We start from the raw sequence: 20,922 nt of genomic DNA, 5'->3' as shown, positions 1-20,922 counted from the left end.
GTGGGGGAAAAAACAATAAAATGGTAAATTCACAAGAGAAAAAGTGGTAAATTCACTAGAAAAAGTTAGAAAATTTACAAAAATAAAGTGGTTAATTTACAAAAATAAATTGGTAAATTTACAAGAAAAAAGTGGTAAATTCACAAGAAAAAGTTGGAAAATATACAAGAATAAAGTAGTAAAGTTACACGAATAAAGTGGTAAATTTACACAAAAAAGTGGTAAAAATTTAAAAAATAAAGTGGTAAATTTACAGGAGAAAAAGTGGGAAAATCCACAAGAAAAAGTTGGAAAATATACAAGAATAAAGTGGAAAATTTACAAGAATAAAGTGGTACATTTACAAAAATAAATTTACGAGAGAAAAAGTGGTAAATCCACAAGAACAAGTTTGAAAATTGACAAGAATAAAGTGGTAAAGTTACAAGAATAAAGTGGTGAAGTTACCATAAAAAGGTGGTACATTTATGAGAAAAAAAGTGGTAAATCCAAGAGAAAAAAGTGGTAACATTACTAGATTAAATTGGTAAAGAATAAAGAATAAATGTGTAAATTTAAAAGAAAAAAGTGATAAATCAATGTGATTAAATATGATATTGTTTATATTTGGTCCTCTCAGTCTATGTTGCTTAAGCCCTCACAAGTAGAACGTTTTTTTTTGACTAACGAGGTCGCCGCGATGCGTGTTTTGTGTGCAGAGTGGCGTCAAGGTCGGGGGCAGCGCGTGATCTTGCAAGATGAGGACGTCACCACCAAAATCGAAGGCGACTGGAAGAGGTTAAACATGCTGGCCCACTATCAGGTAGAGAACGTGCTGTCTAAACAATAAAAACAATAAAACAATTAAATCCTTCGGGAGACAAAGGAACACAAAGATCCTCCCCCCTGACCCCCCCGAGCCACCCCAGGCAAAATAGGATGTTAATAATAATCTTCTGCGCACCAAAGCTATGGATGTGCTTTCTAAGAAGGATGGAGATCACAGCAATTAAACCCCGCCCCTTCTGGCAGCATGTATACTTCAATGATGACATCATCATGCTCCCTTCAGGTGCCCGACAACGCAGTGATGGCGCTGGTCCCCAAGCAAGTTACGGCCTACAACTCCGTCAACAACTCCACCGTGTCCCGAACCTCCGCCAGCAAATACGGTAAGTCCGAGATGACCACCAAAAGGGGGGGGGGGCGTGGCATGTTCCATTTTAATTTGTCATCGTCCACAGAGAACATGATCAAGTACACGGGAAGCCCGGACAGCCTGCGTTCGCGGACGCCCATGATCACGCCCGACTTGGAGAGCGGCGTCAAGGTGTGGCACCTGGTCAAGAACCACGAGCACGGCGACCAGAAGGAGGGCGACCGCGGCAGCAAGATGGTGTCCGAGATCTACCTGACCAGACTTCTGGCCACCAAGGTGACGTTTAAGGAAGCGCTCTACGTCAAAGATCCTTTATATGACGGGACCGCTGCTGTTTATACAGGGTACGCTGCAGAAGTTTGTGGACGACCTCTTCGAGACCATCTTCAGCACGGCGCATAGGGGCAGCGCCCTCCCGCTCGCCATCAAGTACATGTTCGACTTCCTGGATGAGCAGGCCGACAAACACAGCATCCACGACCCGCACGTGCGACACACGTGGAAGAGCAACTGGTGAGTTGGCCAAGTCACGTGACCACGTCCATGCGACGCGTGATCGCAACAATCTGGAGATGAACTTATTGGATACTTTTCACTCTCAATGTGTCACCTTTCTTTCGTTCATTCATTCATTCATTTATTTTCTACCGCTTTTTTCTCACGAGCGTCGCAAGGGTGGAATTGAACTCTTTAGTAGTCAGCAGTAGAACATGGGTTAGTTTCAGGAAAATATCAGTTCCCCACTAAAAAAGGGAGACTACACCAACATTCATTCATTTTCTACCGCTTTTTCCTCACGAGGGTCGCGGGGGTGCTGGAGCCTATCCCAGCTGTCTTCGGGCGAGAGGCGGGGTCCACCCTGGACTGGTGGCCAGCCAGCCAATCACAGGACACATATAGACAAACAACCATTCACACTCACATTCATACCTATGGTCAATTTGGAGTCGCTAATTAACCTAGCATGTTTTTGTAATATGGGAGGAGAACATGCAAACTCCATTGAGATGGCCGAGGGTGGAATTGAACTCGGGTCTCCTAGCTGTGAGGCCTGCACGCAAACCACTTGACCACTGTGCAGCCCACTATACCAACATTCATTCATTCATTTTCTACAACTTATCCTCACGAGGGTCGCTGGAGCCTATCCCAGACGTTTTCGTTTTCCGGGGTCCACCCTGGACTGGTGGCCAGCCAGCCAATCACAGGGCACATATAGACAAACAACCATTCACACTCACATTCATACCTATGGACAATTTGGAGTCGCTAATTAACCTAGCATGTTTTTGGAATGTGGGAGGAAACCAGAGTAACCGGAGAAAACCGGGAACTCCACACAGAGATGGCCGAGAGTGGAATTGAACTCGGGTCTCCTAGCTGTTAGGCCTGTGTGCTAACCACTTGACCCACCGTGCAATTAACCTAGCATATACATAACTCAATAAAACTAAACTAAATCAAAACTTCACATCTTGTGGTGTCCATGATGGTCGAGGGTGGAATTGAACCCTGGTACCTTTCTTTCAAAATTGGAATTTAAGTTAAGTTGTGTTTTTGCCATTGAGCAACATGGTGACAGTTGGGGGGGGGGCGGAGAAACGGCGGTAAAACTTTAATTTTGAGGCAGTTTTATGACAAAGTGAAAGTGAAAGCAACATGAAAAGAGGAGCAAATCGCCGCCATTTTCCCGTCGCCATTGATGAAACGTGGGCGTGTTATTATGTGGCTTCTTTATGAAAGTACTCAAAGAACAGGGCAGCTGGGGCGGCTTAGCGGCAGCCTAAATATCCCTTGATCCACCCCCCGCGCCCCCACTCCGCCCCCCTCTGGCACCAAATCCCTGTGCATTCTTCCATTCCCAAACCATAATGAAGACCAAATCCTCTCCTGTGAGATCTTAATCGTTCAGGTTTTTGCCGTGTCAGCTACATTTGTGACGATATCGAGATCCATGCACCCCCCCCCCCCAAAAAAAAATGTGTGTGTTGTTCATGATACAAATGTGGTCTGTGCAGCCTACCTCTGCGTTTCTGGGTGAACGTGATCAAGAACCCTCAGTTCGTCTTCGACATCCACAAGAGCAGCATCACCGACGCTTGCCTGTCCGTGGTGGCCCAGACCTTCATGGACTCCTGCTCCACCTCGGAGCACCGCCTTGGGAAGGACTCGCCCTCCAACAAGCTGCTGTACGCCAAGGACATCCCCAGCTACAAGAACTGGGTGGAGAGGTGAGCTCAAACTTGGAGAACGGATTGCGTCATACATCAGCCGCCAACACCAGGGGGGCGGCGGCGGCGCTCGTTGGCGAGGCGAGCGACTTGTGCCAGTGGAGCTTTAAACCCGCAGCAGGATGTGATGTTTGTGCCGTTAATTTTGGGACATAGAGCCGGTGACGCTTTCCATGAATTTGATGGCCGCCCATAAAAGGATTTGTTTACAAGTGTGGCGCCATATGGGTCGGCACATTCGCAGAGCCGTCATTTTACGGCCCTTTGTTTGAATTTTTCTCGTAAAATATTTTCATAAAAACCGATCCAAGCAGCTCGGCTCATCCAGTGCAACGTTCACAGCACTTTTTTTCATATCCGCAATCCTTATATGAGACATAAACGGCTAGTAGCTAGCTGGTGTTGTGTGGCGAGGTGTCACTACCCCAGTGAAGTATTTCTTTGGCGTAAAAAATTTTGTTTTTTATTTATTAATTTTTTTGTGTCCTGTCCAACCATTGGGGCAGATAGTTGTTTCAATGTTTGTATGTTTGTTTCTACCTTTTTCCGGATTTTAGTAGTCAGCAGTAGAACATAGGTTAGTTTCAGGAAAATAACAGTTCCCCACTAAAAAAGGGAGACTATACCAACATTCATTGATTCATTCATTTTCTACTGCTTATCCTCACAAGGGTCGCTGGGGGTGCTGGAGCCTATCCCAGCTGTCGGGGTACACCCTGGACTGGTGGCCAGCCAGCCAATCACAGGGCACATACATATAGACAAACAACCATTCACACTCACATTCATACCTATGGACAATTTGGAGTCGCTAATTAACCTAGCATGTTTTTGGAATGGTGGAGGAGAACATGCAAATTCCACACAGAGATGGCCGAGGGTGGAATTGAACTCTTTAGTAGTCAGCAGTAGAACATAGGTTAGTTTCAGGAAAATAACAGTTCCCCACTAAAAAAGGGAGACTATACCAACATTCATTGATTCATTCATTTTCTACTGCTTATCCTCACGAGGGTGGCAGGGGGTGCTGGCGCCTATCCCAGCTGTCTTCGGGCGAGAGGCGGGGTACACCCTGGACTGGTGACCGGCCAATCACAGGGCACATATAGACAAACAACCATTCACACTCACATTCATACCTATGGACAATTCGCTAATTAACCTAGCATGTTTTTGGAATGTGGGAGGAAACCGGAGTACCCGGAGAAAACCGGGAACTCCACACAGAGATGGCCGAGGGTGGAATTGAACTCGGGTCTCCTAGCTGTTAGGCCTGCGTGCTAACCACTCGTCCGCCGTGCAGCCTCTAAACCAACATAACAACACAAATGGGGTTGTTTACATGCTTTTTGGTGTTTTTTCAGAAGGCTTAATAGAGTCCCATTATGTGCATTCTTAGCTGTCTGTTTTTATCTGTTTTTATATCTATAAAATGTATTATATCTATAAGGTGTGGTCATGTCTCCCATAAGGATTGTGGACAGTCGCAGTGTTGCATCCATGCTTTGATGCACTAAAGGTGTTTTGTTTGTGCTCAGGTACTACTCTGACATCAGCAAGATGCCGGCCATCAGCGACCAGGACATGAACGCCTACTTGGCCGAGCAGTCGCGCATGCACATGAACGAGTTCAACAGCATGAGCTCCCTGAGCGAGATCTACTCCTACGTGGGGAAATACACCGAGGAGGTATGCCTGCCAATGACGTACTCTTTTGGTTTTTGTTTGTTTTGTTTGTTGTCCCGCTGACTTTCTACACTCGCTCGGCAGATTGTTTGTGCACTGGAGCAGGACGACGCCGCCAGGAAACAACGGCTGGCCTTCAAGCTGGAGCAGGTGGTGGCCTTCATGACGCTGGAGAGCTGAGGACCGCACTTCCCAGGGTGAGCTGGGAAGACGACCAGGAAGAAGACGACGAAGACTCCGCCTCCGCCTCCCCATCCCATCCCTGCTCCGTACACTTGTCCGAAAACCGAGCCGTGCCTGAGCGTAAACCTGTTTTGTTTTTTTTTTCTGCTTCCATAATTGTCCCCCCCCCCCCCTCGCTCCCTGCTGCACCCTACTGGAGACATTTTTTTTACGTTGCCTTGGAGGATTTACACCCGTGGCATGCAAGCCAAACGAGGAGGTTACACTGAGCATACACCCGGGCCTAGCGACCTCCCTGATCCCTTCCTTACTTGTAGCTGGACTTGCATCGAAGACCAAGGGTGCGTTCACGTACGTCGGTTAAAAGGAACTATTCTAAACACAAAATGAAAATAATACCAAACTATTTGTTTATGTATTTAACTGTTCATTACATTGACTGGGTAGGGCAGGGGTGTCCTAAGTGCGGTCCAGGGGCCATTTTACATAATTTTTTTTTTAATTGGCATATTTGGTATATTCCGAAAATAGCATTTATGAAGAAAACTAAACAAATGGAAAAATCAGCAAGTTTACAGGAATCATTTTTGTAGCATAAAATTGAAGTATTACAAAGTTGGAATATGAGAAACAAAAACAAGAAAATATAGAATAACATCATAATATTATGAGAAGAAAGTTGACATACTGTAGTTGGAAAATTTACAAAAAAACAGCTAAAATAGAAAAAGATGTCATTTTACAAAAAAAAGGATGAAAAATGTAAGGAATTTTTTTTGCACAAAGTGGAACTATTGAAGAAAAAATGATATTATGAGTACTAATAGCATGCTGGTTCAGCTATATGACAACGCTGGTGAAGATGGTGATGATAACTACATGTGTTTAATTTGCTTGAAAGGATTAATTCACTGTAGTTAATTAGTTAATTTCAGACCATTTGAAACAATTCACAAACCAAAAGAGACGGGTTAACTGTAGCTAAGTATACATTTTAGGTCATTTTAGACAACTCACAAAGAAGATAGATTAGTTAATTGTAGTTAATTCATTGATAGAACATTTCAAACAACAACAAAAAACGAATCAATTAGTTAATTGTAGTTAATTAGTTAATTTTAGATCATTTTCAACAACTCACAAACAAAAGAGATGAGTTAACTGTAGCAAACTCTACATTTTAGACAACTCAAACAAGGTAGATTAATTATTTAATTATTAGATTAATTAGATTAATTATTTTTGCTTCACAAAATATCAAATTTCATACTTTCATTGTTTTACTGTTGGAAAAACTCGCAGGAAAAACACAAGGGCACCCCTGGGTTAGGGGTAGCATGCCATTAAACGGATAAAAAGTCGATATCGATGAAGTTAATTCGACACTGCATTAACCCAACCAAACGTGAACGCACCCTTAAAGAGGTAAGGGCTCAGGAGGGACAAACCGCCCAGCACCCCTTTTCTGATTAGCATTAGCATCCCTGCTTCCGTTTGGCTTACATGGCTCGCGTAAAGACACAAAAAACCCAACGAAAAAAAAAAGATGGACCCCCCCTCTCCCCCCTTGCCGCCCCTTGTAGAAGCACACTGTGGAACAACCTGCACAGACGCGCACAACAAGAAGGGAAAACAAAAAAAACAAAACAAAGCACCGACGTCCCGGGATGTTCTTACTTGTGTGGACTTTTCAACGTTGCTCAGCCTAAAAACCAAAGGAGCTTGACATTTTCACAGAAAAACAACAACAACAACAAACAAACAAAAAAAAAAGTGCCACCGAGGAAAAAAAAATCTCAAAACTATGTCTTCATTGTGACTGGAAGCTGTGTGATACTTTCTGACCTCAGTTTGTGGAGATGCTCCTCCTGGTTCCTGTTTTGCACAAGCAGATGGAGTGTAGCTGCAGACAAAGACGAGGAGGAGGGGACGAGAACACTTAAGACTTTTTGGATGTGAGAGACGACTTTCTAGCTCCCTCTGCCCTTTCTTTTGCCTTGACGACGTGCCCCGTGTGGTGATATGTGAATGTGCGGCGAGCGGCCGACCCTCTCGGCCCACCTTGGCTCCTTTTATTGGCTTTTTTTAAGCGCATGTAAAACCATTTAACTTATTTAAGGGAAAAAAAATGAAGAAAAACAAGCCTTGCGATGATGATGATGATGATGATGATGATGATGTGTTATTTTGACTTTATTTTGCTTGAACGAGTGAAGAGAGAGAGAGAGAGAGAGAGAGAGTGGGGGTCAAAAGCTTCTAGTGGTTGCTTTAAGGTGGAACCTTTATTCAAGCTGCAGAAGCCGAATGACGACAAATGCTATATTAAAAGCCGTGCACGCCGGGTAAAAAAGCGCTTTAACTTTCTTTTTTGCTAGCGTCTACCGTAGTGTAGTGAACGCAACATATCAGACGTGCACATGGCTCCGTTCGTTCGCAGCGTTGTGTCCGAGTCGTGTGACAGCGTCCCTTCCTTTGCTTGCGCAGATAAAGTTTCCACCTTAAAAGAAACATTTTGTAGGAACTTAAACGTCCTCGTAGCACAGTATTATTAGCAAACATGCTAGAGTTAAAAAAAAGAAAAACCTTTAGTAGACCATATTTGAAAGATATCTTATCAAGAGGTTAAATAAAAAAACAGTCCAGGGGGATAAAAGGTGAGCTTCTCTAACTTTGTTATAATTCATTGTATACCTGTGTATGTAAATATAATGCATTCCTATTTTGCAGTCCAGAACAAAATACTATTTGTAATATAGAATAAACTTTATTAAGAAACCAAAGTGTGTGTTTTTTTCACATCACACTTGAGACCCTCGTTAGTCAAGCGTTGATTAGTTATTTGCAGTAATCAGTACATTTTAGGTCGTTTTAGACAACTCACGAAAAACATAGATTAGTTAATAGCAGTTAATTAATTTTAGATCAAAAAGAGATCAATTTGTACTTAACTTGTTAATTTTAGATCATTTTAAACAACTCACAGAGATGAGTCAGCTGTAGCAACCTATATATTTTAGGTCATTTTAGACAACTCAAACAAGGTAGATTAATTAATTGTAGTTAATTAGTTAATTTAGATAATTTTAAACAACTCACAAACCAAAAGAGACAAGTTAACTGTAGCAACTTGTACATTTTTAGGTCAACTCATAAACAAGATAGATTAGTTGTAGTTAATGTAGTTAATTAATTTTAGATAATTTCAAACAACAAAAAGACAATTGTAGTTAATTAGTTAATTTAGATAATTTTAAACAACTCACAAACCAAAAGAGACAAGTTAACTGTAGCAACTTATACATTTTAGTTCATTTTAGACAACTCAAAAAAGATTAGTTAATTGTAGTTAACTAGTTAACTACAATTGATCATTTTAAACAATCAATCCACAAACTAAATAGATGAGTTAACTGTAGCAACCTGTACATTCCAGGTCATTTTAGACAACTGACAAACAAGATAAATTAGTTAATTGTAGTTTATTAGTTGATTTTAGATGCTTTTAAACAATTTACAAACCAAATAGACGAGTTAACTGTAGCAACCTATACATTTTAGGTCATTTTAGACAACTGGCAAACAGTTTAGATGAGCTAATTGTGGTGACTTGTACATTTGACCTCATGAACTCACAAACAAGGTAGACAAGTTATTGCAAGTTAATTGTAATTTTAGATTAGTTTTAGACAAGATAATTATTTCATTGTAGTAACTTTTGCAGCAACATTTCAAACACTACTAATTACTTAATTGTAGTTAATTGTAGTATATATTTTAGGTCATTTTGAAAAACTTACAGACAAGATAATTAGCTAATTGTAGCAATTTACATTTAAAGAACTGACTAACACTATTAATGAGTTAATTTCAAACAAGCCGCATCACCCAAACCAATGACATTTATAATTGGAGTGTTGAAATTGGATTTATTCTGAAGAGCTATTGATGCTAATTGCTGGTTCATTCAGTCCATCATCCATCCCAATGTTGTGTATAGTAGACGAAAGCCAAAGTGGGGGAGGTATTTTTTTTTTTTTTTTTTAGGTGGCATTGCCTGATGGCCGGGGGGACGTGAGATTGAATTGGCCTGATGTCACCCTCCATATAGCAGCCAGTGATCTGGGAGTAATGGGAGAGAAATGGCAAGGAAGTAAAAGAGGATGGGGGAAGAGTTGGATGGAGGGAGGGGGGGGGCAACCCTAATTTTCTGACTAGTGAGCTGGGAATAATGGACGTCAGGGGGGTCGAGATGGAGTCGGCGATGGGTGGAGGGAAGATGATAGAGGGGCAACCGTGATTGCTTCACACCACCCTGTGGGGCGTCCTCTGTGTCACGCCCCCAAATAACCTCCACCATGATGGACACACACGGGGGGGGCGAGTGAGTTTATGGCTGAAACCTGACACTATTGAAACATCACAGGTTCAAACAACTGCGCTCCATTATTATCAAACAAGGCAACAATTAAAACAAAAGTATGATTGTAATATTATTGACATTTTAATGGCATAAGCGCCCCATTCCGCTTGTCCTCTGCTCCCATTAACGATACTACAAGGCCGAATCAATAGCAAGTTGGCTAGCATGATGACCTGGCTGCTCTTCTTAAAAAAAAAAAAAAAGTGCTTAAATAACCATTAGCGCTTTTTTCTTAGAGTAATCCTGCTTACATTAAGCATCTTGTTATTGGATAACATCCAATAAAGTGATGGCCGATACTATGTTGTTTTACTGATGCGATGCCAAGTAAAATTTGGCTCGGTACTAATGATAAAAATACCGATATAGCACTGTATACCACTGTATCTTAAGATACTAACAAGGAGTGGTCATGTGACTTAGTCAGCTGACGTGAAGCCCCCTCCTGATTGGCTGTGGTTGCTGCAAGGAAAAACACTGAAGTGCCAGCAGGTGTAGGCAATCAGCAGCTCCTGAAGGGGCTGGTCACTGACAAACCTTTTGGGGAATCGAACTAAAGAAAAGAACTTTACGGTAAGCCCTTTCCCTCGTCTAAGCCACGTCTGCGGCCGCTACGTAGGTCTGTTGTATGAAAATTGTTGCTAGCGCCGTGTTAACTCTGAACTCCATTAGTTAAATGCATGTTTTTAGGGTTGCTAGGTTACGGCTAAGCGCCTGATTAAAAAGCCCTTCCATAAACGCCCCTGTTGATTGTGTGTATGTATATATGTCTCAAAACTGCTAAATGTTTTGCTAGTGTAAATTAACTTTACGGCCATTTTGAACTGAAAATGGAATTGTTTGGAATGTGTTTACTGGTAAATTTTGATGCCTGTTTCTGGTCTTAATAGACTGCTTTGGTTCTGCACCAAGCAAGGAAGCCCTTCAGAACTGGTAGGACTGTCTTTCCTTTTGGCTCTCGGTGCATAGTGGACTAAAAGGATTGAGGACCATTCCACAAGAGTGGAGTTCCTCAATCCACGGTTACCCCACAGACTCGACAAACTCATTCCATCCCCTCTCATCCGCCCCCTTGGCCTCCTCCTAGACCTAATTCTTTGGTTTGAACCCCAAATTAAACAATTAAACTTTCTACAATGAATTATTTCATCTTAAGGACATAGCCCGACTTCGTCCATCGCTTACATTCTCTTCCACTTTCTTATCTAGTAATTTGACTTTTTATCTAGTAATTTTTTACTTTTTATCTAGTAATTTTTGACTTTATATCTAGTAATTTTTGACTTTATATCTAGTAATTTTTGACTTTATATCTAGTAATTTTTGACTTTATATCTAGTAATTTTGACTTTTTAACTTGTAATTTTTGACTTTTTAACTCGTAATTTTTGACTTTTTAACTCGTAATTTTTGACTTTCTTATCTCGTAATGTCTGACTTTTTATCATTAATTTTTACATTTTATCTCGTTTACATTTTATCTCATTATTTTGACTTTTTATCTCGTTATTTTGACTTATCTCGTAATTATGACTTCTCATTATGTTGACTTTCTTATCTCAAAATTTCGCCTTTTTGTCTCCTTGTTGACATTTTATCTCGTTATTTTGACTTTTTATCTCGTAATTTTGACTTATCTCTATTTTGACATGTCTCAAAATTTTGCGTTTTTATCTCGTTATTTTTACTTATCTCGTAATTATGACTTCTCATTATGTTGACTTTCTTATCTCAAAATTTCGCCTTTTTATCTCATTGTTGACATTTTATCTGCTTATTTCGACTTTTTAATCTTGTAATTTTAACTTTTTATCTCGTAATTTTGACTTATCATCGGGATAATTTGGTTTTTTTTAACATATGTAAGCGGCAGGAGCGCTCTGTTGTTTTTAAGGGCGGCCATCAATGATTCCCCCGTCAATAAATCGGACCGTCAAAGTCCTTCAGCAGGATCTCCAGCACGTATCAAGAGCCATTAATGAGCGATGAATGAATTGGCTGCTCAACAGGGGGCATAAGCAAGTCTCCACTTTAAAGTCAATACCGACGTGACGGAAGCATCAACTCCTGTCAACGCCTTCTTGGCTGCTTTTCAAAAAAAACAAGCGCTCCTCAAAGGCCTATAAATGAGCATCAAGCCACCACAAATCTCACCATAACAAGATAATCCGCCCATAACAGACATCCACGGGGGGGCTAACGAGGCAAGCAATTAACTTTGCCAAACTTTGTCACCGGGGACACCGGCACACCTGCTGTCTGTAGCGCGGGAAGTGCTCGTCCCTCAACGGCCTGAACCAAGCGAAAGGAAAAAGTCTAGCAATCCATCATCTTGACGCGGATGTTGACAAGCAGCCATCGTGACAGTGCGACGACTCGTCACGAGTGGGGGGGTTTGGAGGTGACACGTCAGGTGTTAGACTCCACTCCCTCGGCCAGCCAAACGTGGCCCCCTGTGGGCATTTAGGGGTCGTAGGAGTTACTGTAATGTGGTGGTTGTGGGGGCGTGCACTTCCCGAATGTCACCTCCATGAGTCGAGAACAGAGCGGTGACGACTAGTATGTCCTTTTCTACCTGCCAACTAATTGGAATGAGGGGGGGGGGGGGGCACAGGGCTTGAAAGGGAAGAAGCGTAAATGAAAACACCAGTAGGGGTGATATTATTGCATTATTTCCACTTCCATTGCCGCTTTGCATCATATCTCGCATCCCAGCTGGGCATCACGCTGTGACGTGTGATCCATCCGCCGCGCCGCCACAAAAGCCAAGTTTGACACTTTTCCTCCCGGTGCGCTTCAAAAACACATCAATCAAGCCCAAGTCCAAAATGCCAGAGACCTTCTACTACTATCGCCGCCCCCCCCCCTCCTGTCGTGATTGATGGCATGGCGCCGCTCATTTTGCTTTATCCCGGGAAAAAGCCAAGCCCCCTCCTCCTCTTGTGACATATAGGTCCTATATAATGATGTGTCTCATGAGCATGGACGCACTATAAAGTGCATGTGATGCATAATGAAGATGACAGTGGCTTAACCACTTCCCCACTGAGACCCTTGGTTCAGTCATGACACTTACAACCGGTTTTAACCTTTATTTTAAAAGTAGAGGCTTCTTCATATTGCGGTTGGAATATCGCTACCTCACCGTATTATTTTTTTCCGAAAATAATCATTGCTTCATGGTTGACTCTGGCCTATTAGTAGTACGAATTATTGAAAGGCAAGTTGGTATTCTGGTAACAGCCATGGCGGAGACGGGCGCGCCGTGGCTGAGACACGGCATGGCGGAGACGGGCGCGCCGTGGCTGAGACACGGCATGGCGGAGACGGGCGCGCCGTGGCTGAGACACGGCATGGCGGAGACGGGCGCGCCGTGGCTGAGACACGGCATGGCGGAGACGGGCGCGGCGCGGCGGAGACGCGCCGCGGCTGAGACGCGCCGCGGCTGAGACGGGCGCGCCGTGGCGCAGACGGGCGCGCCGTGGCGTGTTTCAGCCATGGCGGAGACGGGCGCGCCGTGGCGTGTCTCAGCCATGGCGTGTCTCAGCCATGGCGGAGACGGGCGCGCCATGGCGGGCAAGATCAAATTAAGAGAAGGTTCTCCTCTCTGATGCCATTTATGGGCCAGATTTGGCCCGAGGTCTGCCAGTTGGACATCCCTCATCGAGTGTACAGTCACGGCGCCGCGGCTGAGACGCGCCGCGGCTGAGACGCGCCGCGGCTGAGACGCGCCGCGGCTGAGACGCGCCGCGGCTGAGACGCGCCGCGGCTGAGACGCGCCGCGGCTGAGACGCGCCGCGGCTGAGACGCGCCGCGGCTGAGACGGGCGCGCCGTGGCGTGTTTCAGCCATGGCGCAGACGGGCGCGCCGTGGCGTGTCTCAGCCATGGCGGAGACGGGCGCGCCATGGCGGGCAAGATCAAATTAAGAGAAGGTTCTCCTCTCTGATGCCATTTATGGGCCAGATTTGGCCCGAGGTCTGCCAGTTGGACATCCCTCATCGAGTGTACAGTCACGGCGCCGCGGCTGAGACGCGCCGCGGCTGAGACGCGCCGCGGCTGAGACGCGCCGCGGCTGAGACGCGCCGCGGCTGAGACGGGCGCGCCGTGGCGTGTTTCAGCCATGGCGCAGACGGGCGCGCCGTGGCGGGCAAGATCAAATTAAGAGAAGGTTCTCCTCTCTGATGCCATTTATGGGCCAGATTTGGCCCGAGGTCTGCCAGTTGGACATCCCTCATCGAGTGTACAGTCACGGTGCTTGCCCAGAGTGGGTAAATCTACATCTGTCACTTGAAAGCAGGTAAGAGCAAGTCATTAAGGTGGGTGTCACATTAAACAACAGCAGTGTGACATTTCCACACTGGCCGCCATGCTCCTGAATATGAGGTCATGGGGCGGTGGGCGGGGGCTCACAGCTGAGATGCATTGTTGACAATCTGTAGGAGTATTTCACAACGTTGTCTTGGCAACTCGGCGCACACTTCCCCATTTGGGTTTACATGTGAAAGAAGGGGGGGGGACTACACGCCATTAAATCCCCACAGGGAGGACTCATGCATATTTAAATGGCTTAGATGATAACGGATAGTCAGCTGGGAGTTGGAGTGGCAAACTCAACCGGACCGTCTATGTGTCATTAACCCTTTAATTGACTCCTGCATGCACACAGAAAGCTAATGTAGCCATCTCTCAATGCAAATGTTTGAGCTGACAAATTGACTACCAGGAGGTCAAACGGTGACTTTTGATGTATGTTACATTTGGCCTTTTACGTCTAAATTAGTGCAGTTGACTTAAATATGTATTACTTCACTTTTGGTTGCAGACGCATCTAAAACCCCCTTCTAATCTTGTTATGATTGCTTCCTGAGCTTCTCCGCCAAACACTAAATCCAAAGCCTTTATGTGGATAACCTCCACCAAGGAGGTTTTGCTTCTTGGCTTGTTTGGCAGCAAAAAAATAAAAATACTTTAAAGGGCCCCTATTATGGAAAAGTCACTTTTTAATGATGTTCTAACTGTAATGAAAATATTGACTAGCTAAAAAATTTGGATTAAGGATTATTACTATTATTGTTATTATTATCTGCACGGTGGACGAGTTGTTCACGCGCAGACCTCACAGCTAGGAGACCCGAGTTCAATCCCACCCTCGGCCATCTTTATGTGGAGTTTGCATGTTCTCCCCCTGGTGCATGCGTGGGTTTTCTCCGGGTACTCCGGTTTCCTCCAACATTCCAAAAACATGCTAGGTTAATTAGCGACTCCAAATTGTCCATAGGTATGAATGTGAGTGTGAATGGTTGTTTGTCTATATGTGCCCTTTGATTGGCTGGCTGGCCACCAGTCCAGGGTGTACCCGGCCTCTCGCCCGAAGACAGCTGGGATGGGCTCCAGCATCCTCTGTGACCTTCGTGAGGATAAGCGGTAGAAAATTAATGCATGTTTTTATTATTATTATTAGTTATTATGATTCATTCTTTTTTACCACTTTTCCTCACGAGGGTCGCGGGGGTGCTGGAGCCTATCCCAGCTGTCTTCGGGCGAGAGGCGGGGTACATCCTGGACTGGTTGCCAGCCAATCACAGAGCACCCACCCGTGCAGTCCATTATTATTATTATTATTATTGCTGTTGTTATTGGTATTATTATTATTATTATTATTATTAAGGATATTGAATAGTCAACCAAAAAACTAAAAAATACAAATATCTATGCGCAATACACACACACACACCATAAAACACACATATATTCTCGTTTTGCCATGAGTTAACGTTCTCTCGATATACACTGTTTTATTCTTCATAATTCATATTATTGTTCATTACTGATTATTATTGATGCCTTGAGAGCATTCGGAAATAAGTTTATTTATATTATTATTATTTATATTATACTATATTACAGTTGGCAAAAGTTATATGCTATATTTGGCGCTTATTCGTTGATTTATGGGATGTGTTAACTTGCTACGAACGTGTTGTGTTTTCGTTTCGTTGCACCATGAGCAAGAATGTCGCTTTGCTTGACGCCACCTTATATTATGTATCATCATTTCATCATCATTGTGTCATCACAGTCAAATCTTTTAACCCAATGTGGAACACCCCTGTAGAGGGGAAAAATGGCAGCGAATGCTGGATTTGGAGAAAAATACTGTATTACGATGTAGGACCTTTTTTTTTAAGCTACTTCGACTAAACTTTGTATTGTCATTTAGTTGTACTTCTTGTACGCGTTCGCCTCTTTGTAACGAGAAATGAGTGTGGCGTTCGCATTCCAAATGACTAAAACACGATGACTTCAGCCTCTCTCACGCTTTAGGGAACAAATGTTTATCTAAAATTAGAATGTGCACAGTCCAAGATTGTGCTGAGAAAAAACGCCAAAAGCCGCTCTTGCTGCCGAGTGATAAACTCCAAATTTAAGCTCGGACTGATCCAATCGTCTAATAGAGGACAGCGGGCAAAGGCGAGGAGCAGGCAGAGTGAATTACACAACAGGCAGACATGCAAATAGAGACGCAGTGTTGTACCAAATAAAGTGGTGGAGATAACAATCAGTGCCCGAAGGAATAAAAGCTGAAGTCGGGGAGGGGGGTAGGGGGGAGTCGCTAACACCTGTGCAACGCCCACGAGGGAGGCGGGCCTGCATTCAATCTCAGCGGCGCCATATGCAAGCGGAAATAATGTCGGAAATTGGAAAAACAATGAAATTGAGGAGATTAGGCGTTCGCCAACCTCATCAAAATTCGACTCCCGGCAGACCGCAACGTGTATTTTGTCCTTTAAGTGGTAACCTTGATTCTCGCCGCTTAGCAACATTGCACATTTTAACCCTGCCTCGGGCACAGCTAAATTTAATATAGTCAAAATTTTATATTTATATCAGCGTGTGTCAACGTGGGGCCAAAACTCCATCAGTCATCCTAATCAACGTGTACAGCTTATATACATAACCGTATGTATATGTTTATGTAAGCTTCTACTCCTCAAGGGTGAAAGGGTGAAATATCCACTCTACTGTGTTGACGTATGATGACCAAGTTTATTTACTTGTATAGCCCTTAATCACAAAATGGCTCCCATGGGATTTACAAGCTAGCAACAATAGACGACATTCCGTGATCTGGACTCCAAGGAAAAGCTCAAAACCTTGAGAAGGGACCATCAAGAAAAACGCTGTTGACGTATCGGCCACGCGTTGTGCATTTCCTAACTTTGAAGATATTTGTATTTCACGTATGCTAGCATTCCTGACCTTCCCATCTGGAAATTTGGAAAGCAGACTACCCTCTCCATCTGTCACCCATTGAGTCCAGAGGTCCGTATGGAGGGTCAGTCCAATGACAACCGTTCTCTGGACGGATGAATGAAAGCTGTTATTATTGTCCTAGGGTCTCCAGGAACTGACCTCCCAGAGTTGTCCGCACAGACGGACAGATTGACTGACAACAAGGCAGAGACGCCCATCCCCGAGCCAGTCAACAGAGGTCATTAACCGGGACTGTGATCCACAACAGCGGTCATTATATGTGAAACGTGCCGTCAAGTCAAGGCGCCGGGGAGACTGAATGGTCCGTTTCAGACGTCATTAGAGAGGAGGCGACAGGTCAGTGGTTTGAGTCCAGCCCTCGCATTTCAGCATCCATTTGTATTTCAGCAAATCTCAAGGGACAATAGGAATTCTTTTTATTTTTTACAGTAGTCGGTGTACAGCGTATGTAGTAGTATTGATTTGCTATCCACTGGTGGTAGCGTTGAGTGCGGGGCTGCACACGTGCTGCCAGCACCGGGGAAGCTGGTTCACTGGGGAATATTCTGACATGGGAGTGTAAGACCGCTACCTGGGCTTGAACCCACGACCGCACAACCTGAGTCCAGCCGCACGGGTTGTTACTGGAATCCTATTCCATCCTCAATGGTGGCATCACTGGAGGAGCTGGTGGATGTTTGACACCTTGTCTTCCTTCCTTACTTCCTTCCTTCCTTCCCTACGTCCTTCTTTCCTTTCTTCCTTCCTTCCTTCCCTACGTCCTCCTTTCCTTTCTTTCTTCCTTCCTTCCTTCCCTATGTCCTTCCTTCCTTTCTTTCTTCCTTCCTTCCTTCCCTATGTCCTTCTTTCCTTTCTTCCTTCCCTATGTCCTTCTTTCCTTTCTTCCTTCCCTATGTCCTTCTTTCCTTTCTTCCTTCCCTATGTCCTTCTTTCCCTTCGTGCCTTCTTTGCTTCCTTCCTTCCTCAGGAGGGTGCTCAGTTGAGTTCAGGGTCCGTATGGAGGGTCAGTCTAATGACACTGTTCTCTGGACCTTTGTCCTTCCTGCCTTTTCTTCCTTCCATCCTTGCTTCCTTCCTGCCTTCTTTCTTTCTTTCCTTCCTGCCTGCCTTCTTTCCTTCCTTCATCCTTCCTTGCTTCCTTCCTTCCTTCCTCAGTAGGGTGCTCAGTTGAGTTCAGGAGACAGACTTGGCAACCATGTGGTCGGTTTTCTGCTCACAATGCCCAAGTACTTCCATGTCTCCTGTCAGTGAACCACAGCTCCCTCAGTCCCGGCAGCACTCCAATCTGTTTTGCTATACAAGCTGCACACTGACTACTCGATAGTATTACCACTTGATAAGATCAACTGTCATAAAAATACTATAATGTGAGCAGTCACTTTTGTGAGATATAATTGAGAAATAAAAGTATATGAGGCCACTTAGACACGAGAGGCTCCGCCCATTGAATCGGTCCACGTGGGCTTCCTAGAAGGGATGATAATTAAAGGTTCTTGGGGAGTACAGCAAGGCTAATCCCAGTCCGGTTAAAGGCCGTAACACCCTGCATTATGAGCTTTAATTGCTATTGTGCCATTTACATGATGAACAACCGACCGAGGCCCTGCCACCTAAAAGCACTCATTACTCTTGGCAATTCATTAAAACGGCATCTAATGAAAAGAAAATGTGTGCATACCATTGCAGAGTTAATACGAGAAGATCATATTTGCAACGATTCAATTCACTGATTATCAATCAGTTTCATTGCTTCGGCCGCCTTCACAGCTCGGAGGCAGCGCTCTGTTTTATGGCCATGTGTGCTTATTCCCAATTTCCCTTGATGGATAAAAGGATGCATTGCCATGCAAGGTGGAATTACTTTATAATGAATGTCTAGGAGGCAGTGCTGTCCTGGAGATTAGCTTCGGCTAGGTCCACATTTGGTTAGCTTGTATCTGCGGGGGTTGTTTTAGGGCAACATAGGGTTAGGTTGCGGGGTGCATAGTGTAACGACCTAACTAGGTCTCTTAAGGACGAAAGAATGAAACGAAATTTGTCTTTCTGTCCACTTCTGCACCCCCTCATTGATGCCAAGTACGTTGTGTAGCATCGAGAGGAAGTACTACTTTATTGATGACAAACAAAAGACAGGTATTACATTTAATTTGTTTATCCACAGAAACAACAATTTTATAAAACACACCATGGTCACAAAAATATATTACCAGAGAAAAATACTTTTGGAATATTTCATCTAGCATGTACACAACCGCAAAGACTCCTCCGGCGCTGGCCTATTCTAATAAATAGATCTGCCTTAGAATACAAATGGCGGCTAAAGGTGGTTGCACATTTGCCAAACATACAAAAATGTTTATTTTGTAAAAAAAAAAGCTTGACACTAGCTAAATATTACATTTAAAATGTATCCCATGTATTTCTAACAATTTATATGGACGATACCAACACTGCCGACTAGTGGCCAACATAAGTAACCGAATGGGGAAGCGAGGGGAAGAAGTTATTAAAGACACGTGACATACAAAAAACATTATGAGCAAAAAAATGAAAAAATACATACCTGAAGAGCAAAATAATGAAACAAAAGTTGTCTTTCTGTCCACGTATGCACCCCTACACATACCAAACATAGATTACACATTGTAACAAGGCGTGTCCTCGTGCAACACAAATCCCGCCAATTGTACAAATGAAAAGAAGCCATTTTTACTCAAACCAACCTTCAAAAGAACATAAAACTACATGATATCACAAACGTATGGACATACAAACAATATACATCGATTTACAACATAGTTGACAAGCTCTTCAACACATTATGTCTGAAGCTTTTTCATTCAACTTTCACTCATCGATGCCAAGTACATTATGTGGCAAAATGAGGAAGTGATACCGGAGCTGAGGGTAACTACGGAAGCTCAGGGGAAACAAAAGTGACAGGATGAAATAAAACATAATACAAGGAAAGCAATTGAGAAAATAGGATACGAAATTTAATAGCTCACTGAGATAAAATTCATATAACAATTACTAAATGACAGTAAATTCACACATTTAGACAAAGTAATAAAATTTATTTTTAACTCCGTTACAAATGGTGTTATGAATATTCTCTTTAGCCATGTGATTTTTACCGTTGTGTTACATTGTGTGGCAAAGACAGGAAGTGATACCGGAACTGAGGGTAACTATGGAAGCCCAGGGGGAACAAAAGTGACAGGATGAACTAAACATAATACAAGGAAAATAATAAAATTGAGAAAAATACGATACGAAAAATATATAACTCACTGAGATAAAATTCACATAACAATTACTAAATGACAGTAAATTCACACATTTAAACAAATTAATAAAGTGCATTTTTAATTTCGTTACACATGGTGCTATGAATATTCTCTTTAGCCATGTGATTTTTATTGTTGTGTTACATTGTGTGGCAAAGACAGGAAGTGATACCGGAACTGAGGGTAACTATGGAAGCCCAGGGAGAACAAAAGTGACAGGATGAAATAATGCATAATAAAATTGAGAAAATATAAAAAAAAAAATAAAAAATAAAATAACTCACCGAGATACAATTCACATAATTACTAAATTACAGTAAATTTACACATTTAGACAAAGTAATAAAGTGCATTTTTAACTCTGTTACACATGGTGTTATGAATAGTTTCTATAGTCATGTGATTTTACAGCAGTGCAAGATGCTAATGGTAGTACATTGCTACAATTGAGTATTACACGTCTGATACGACCCTGAATCTTAGAAAAGCAACTCCAAGGTTGTAGTTAAACCTGAGTGAAAATATCTTTAGCCGTGTGATTTTACTTCTCTCAAAGAACGGCGGCAAATTGTTTGTTTTCACTTTCCTACTGCCACACAAATGTCTGCAAATGGTCTTCAGGAGAAACGACAACCTTTTAGATGCTGTGTGATTTTTGAGTTGGTTTTTTTCACCGTGATTTTTTTTTTTTTTTTACG

The 20,922-nt window shown here is 43.1% G+C and overlaps 1 protein-coding gene across 1 annotated transcript in view; it reads left to right on the top strand.

Annotated features, from left to right (window-relative positions):
• The window catches only part of plxna4 (plexin A4), a 171,808-nt gene extending 164,919 nt beyond the window's left edge, over nt 1-6,889 (top strand). Inside the window, exons 26-32 of the mRNA XM_058078395.1 lie at nt 699-802; nt 1,052-1,151; nt 1,224-1,414; nt 1,482-1,651; nt 3,157-3,369; nt 4,908-5,058; nt 5,140-6,889. Of these exons, the coding sequence (XP_057934378.1) occupies nt 699-802; nt 1,052-1,151; nt 1,224-1,414; nt 1,482-1,651; nt 3,157-3,369; nt 4,908-5,058; nt 5,140-5,235 (1,025 nt within the window). The 3' untranslated portion in view covers nt 5,236-6,889. The remainder of the gene's footprint in view (nt 1-698; nt 803-1,051; nt 1,152-1,223; nt 1,415-1,481; nt 1,652-3,156; nt 3,370-4,907; nt 5,059-5,139) is intronic.
• The last annotated feature ends 14,033 nt before the right edge of the window (nt 6,890-20,922 follow it).

Source organism: Doryrhamphus excisus, chromosome 7 (assembly GCF_030265055.1).
Source record: "Doryrhamphus excisus isolate RoL2022-K1 chromosome 7, RoL_Dexc_1.0, whole genome shotgun sequence".
Classification (NCBI taxonomy): Eukaryota; Metazoa; Chordata; class Actinopteri; order Syngnathiformes; family Syngnathidae; genus Doryrhamphus; species Doryrhamphus excisus.
This window is presented reverse-complemented; position numbering and strand designations above follow the sequence as displayed.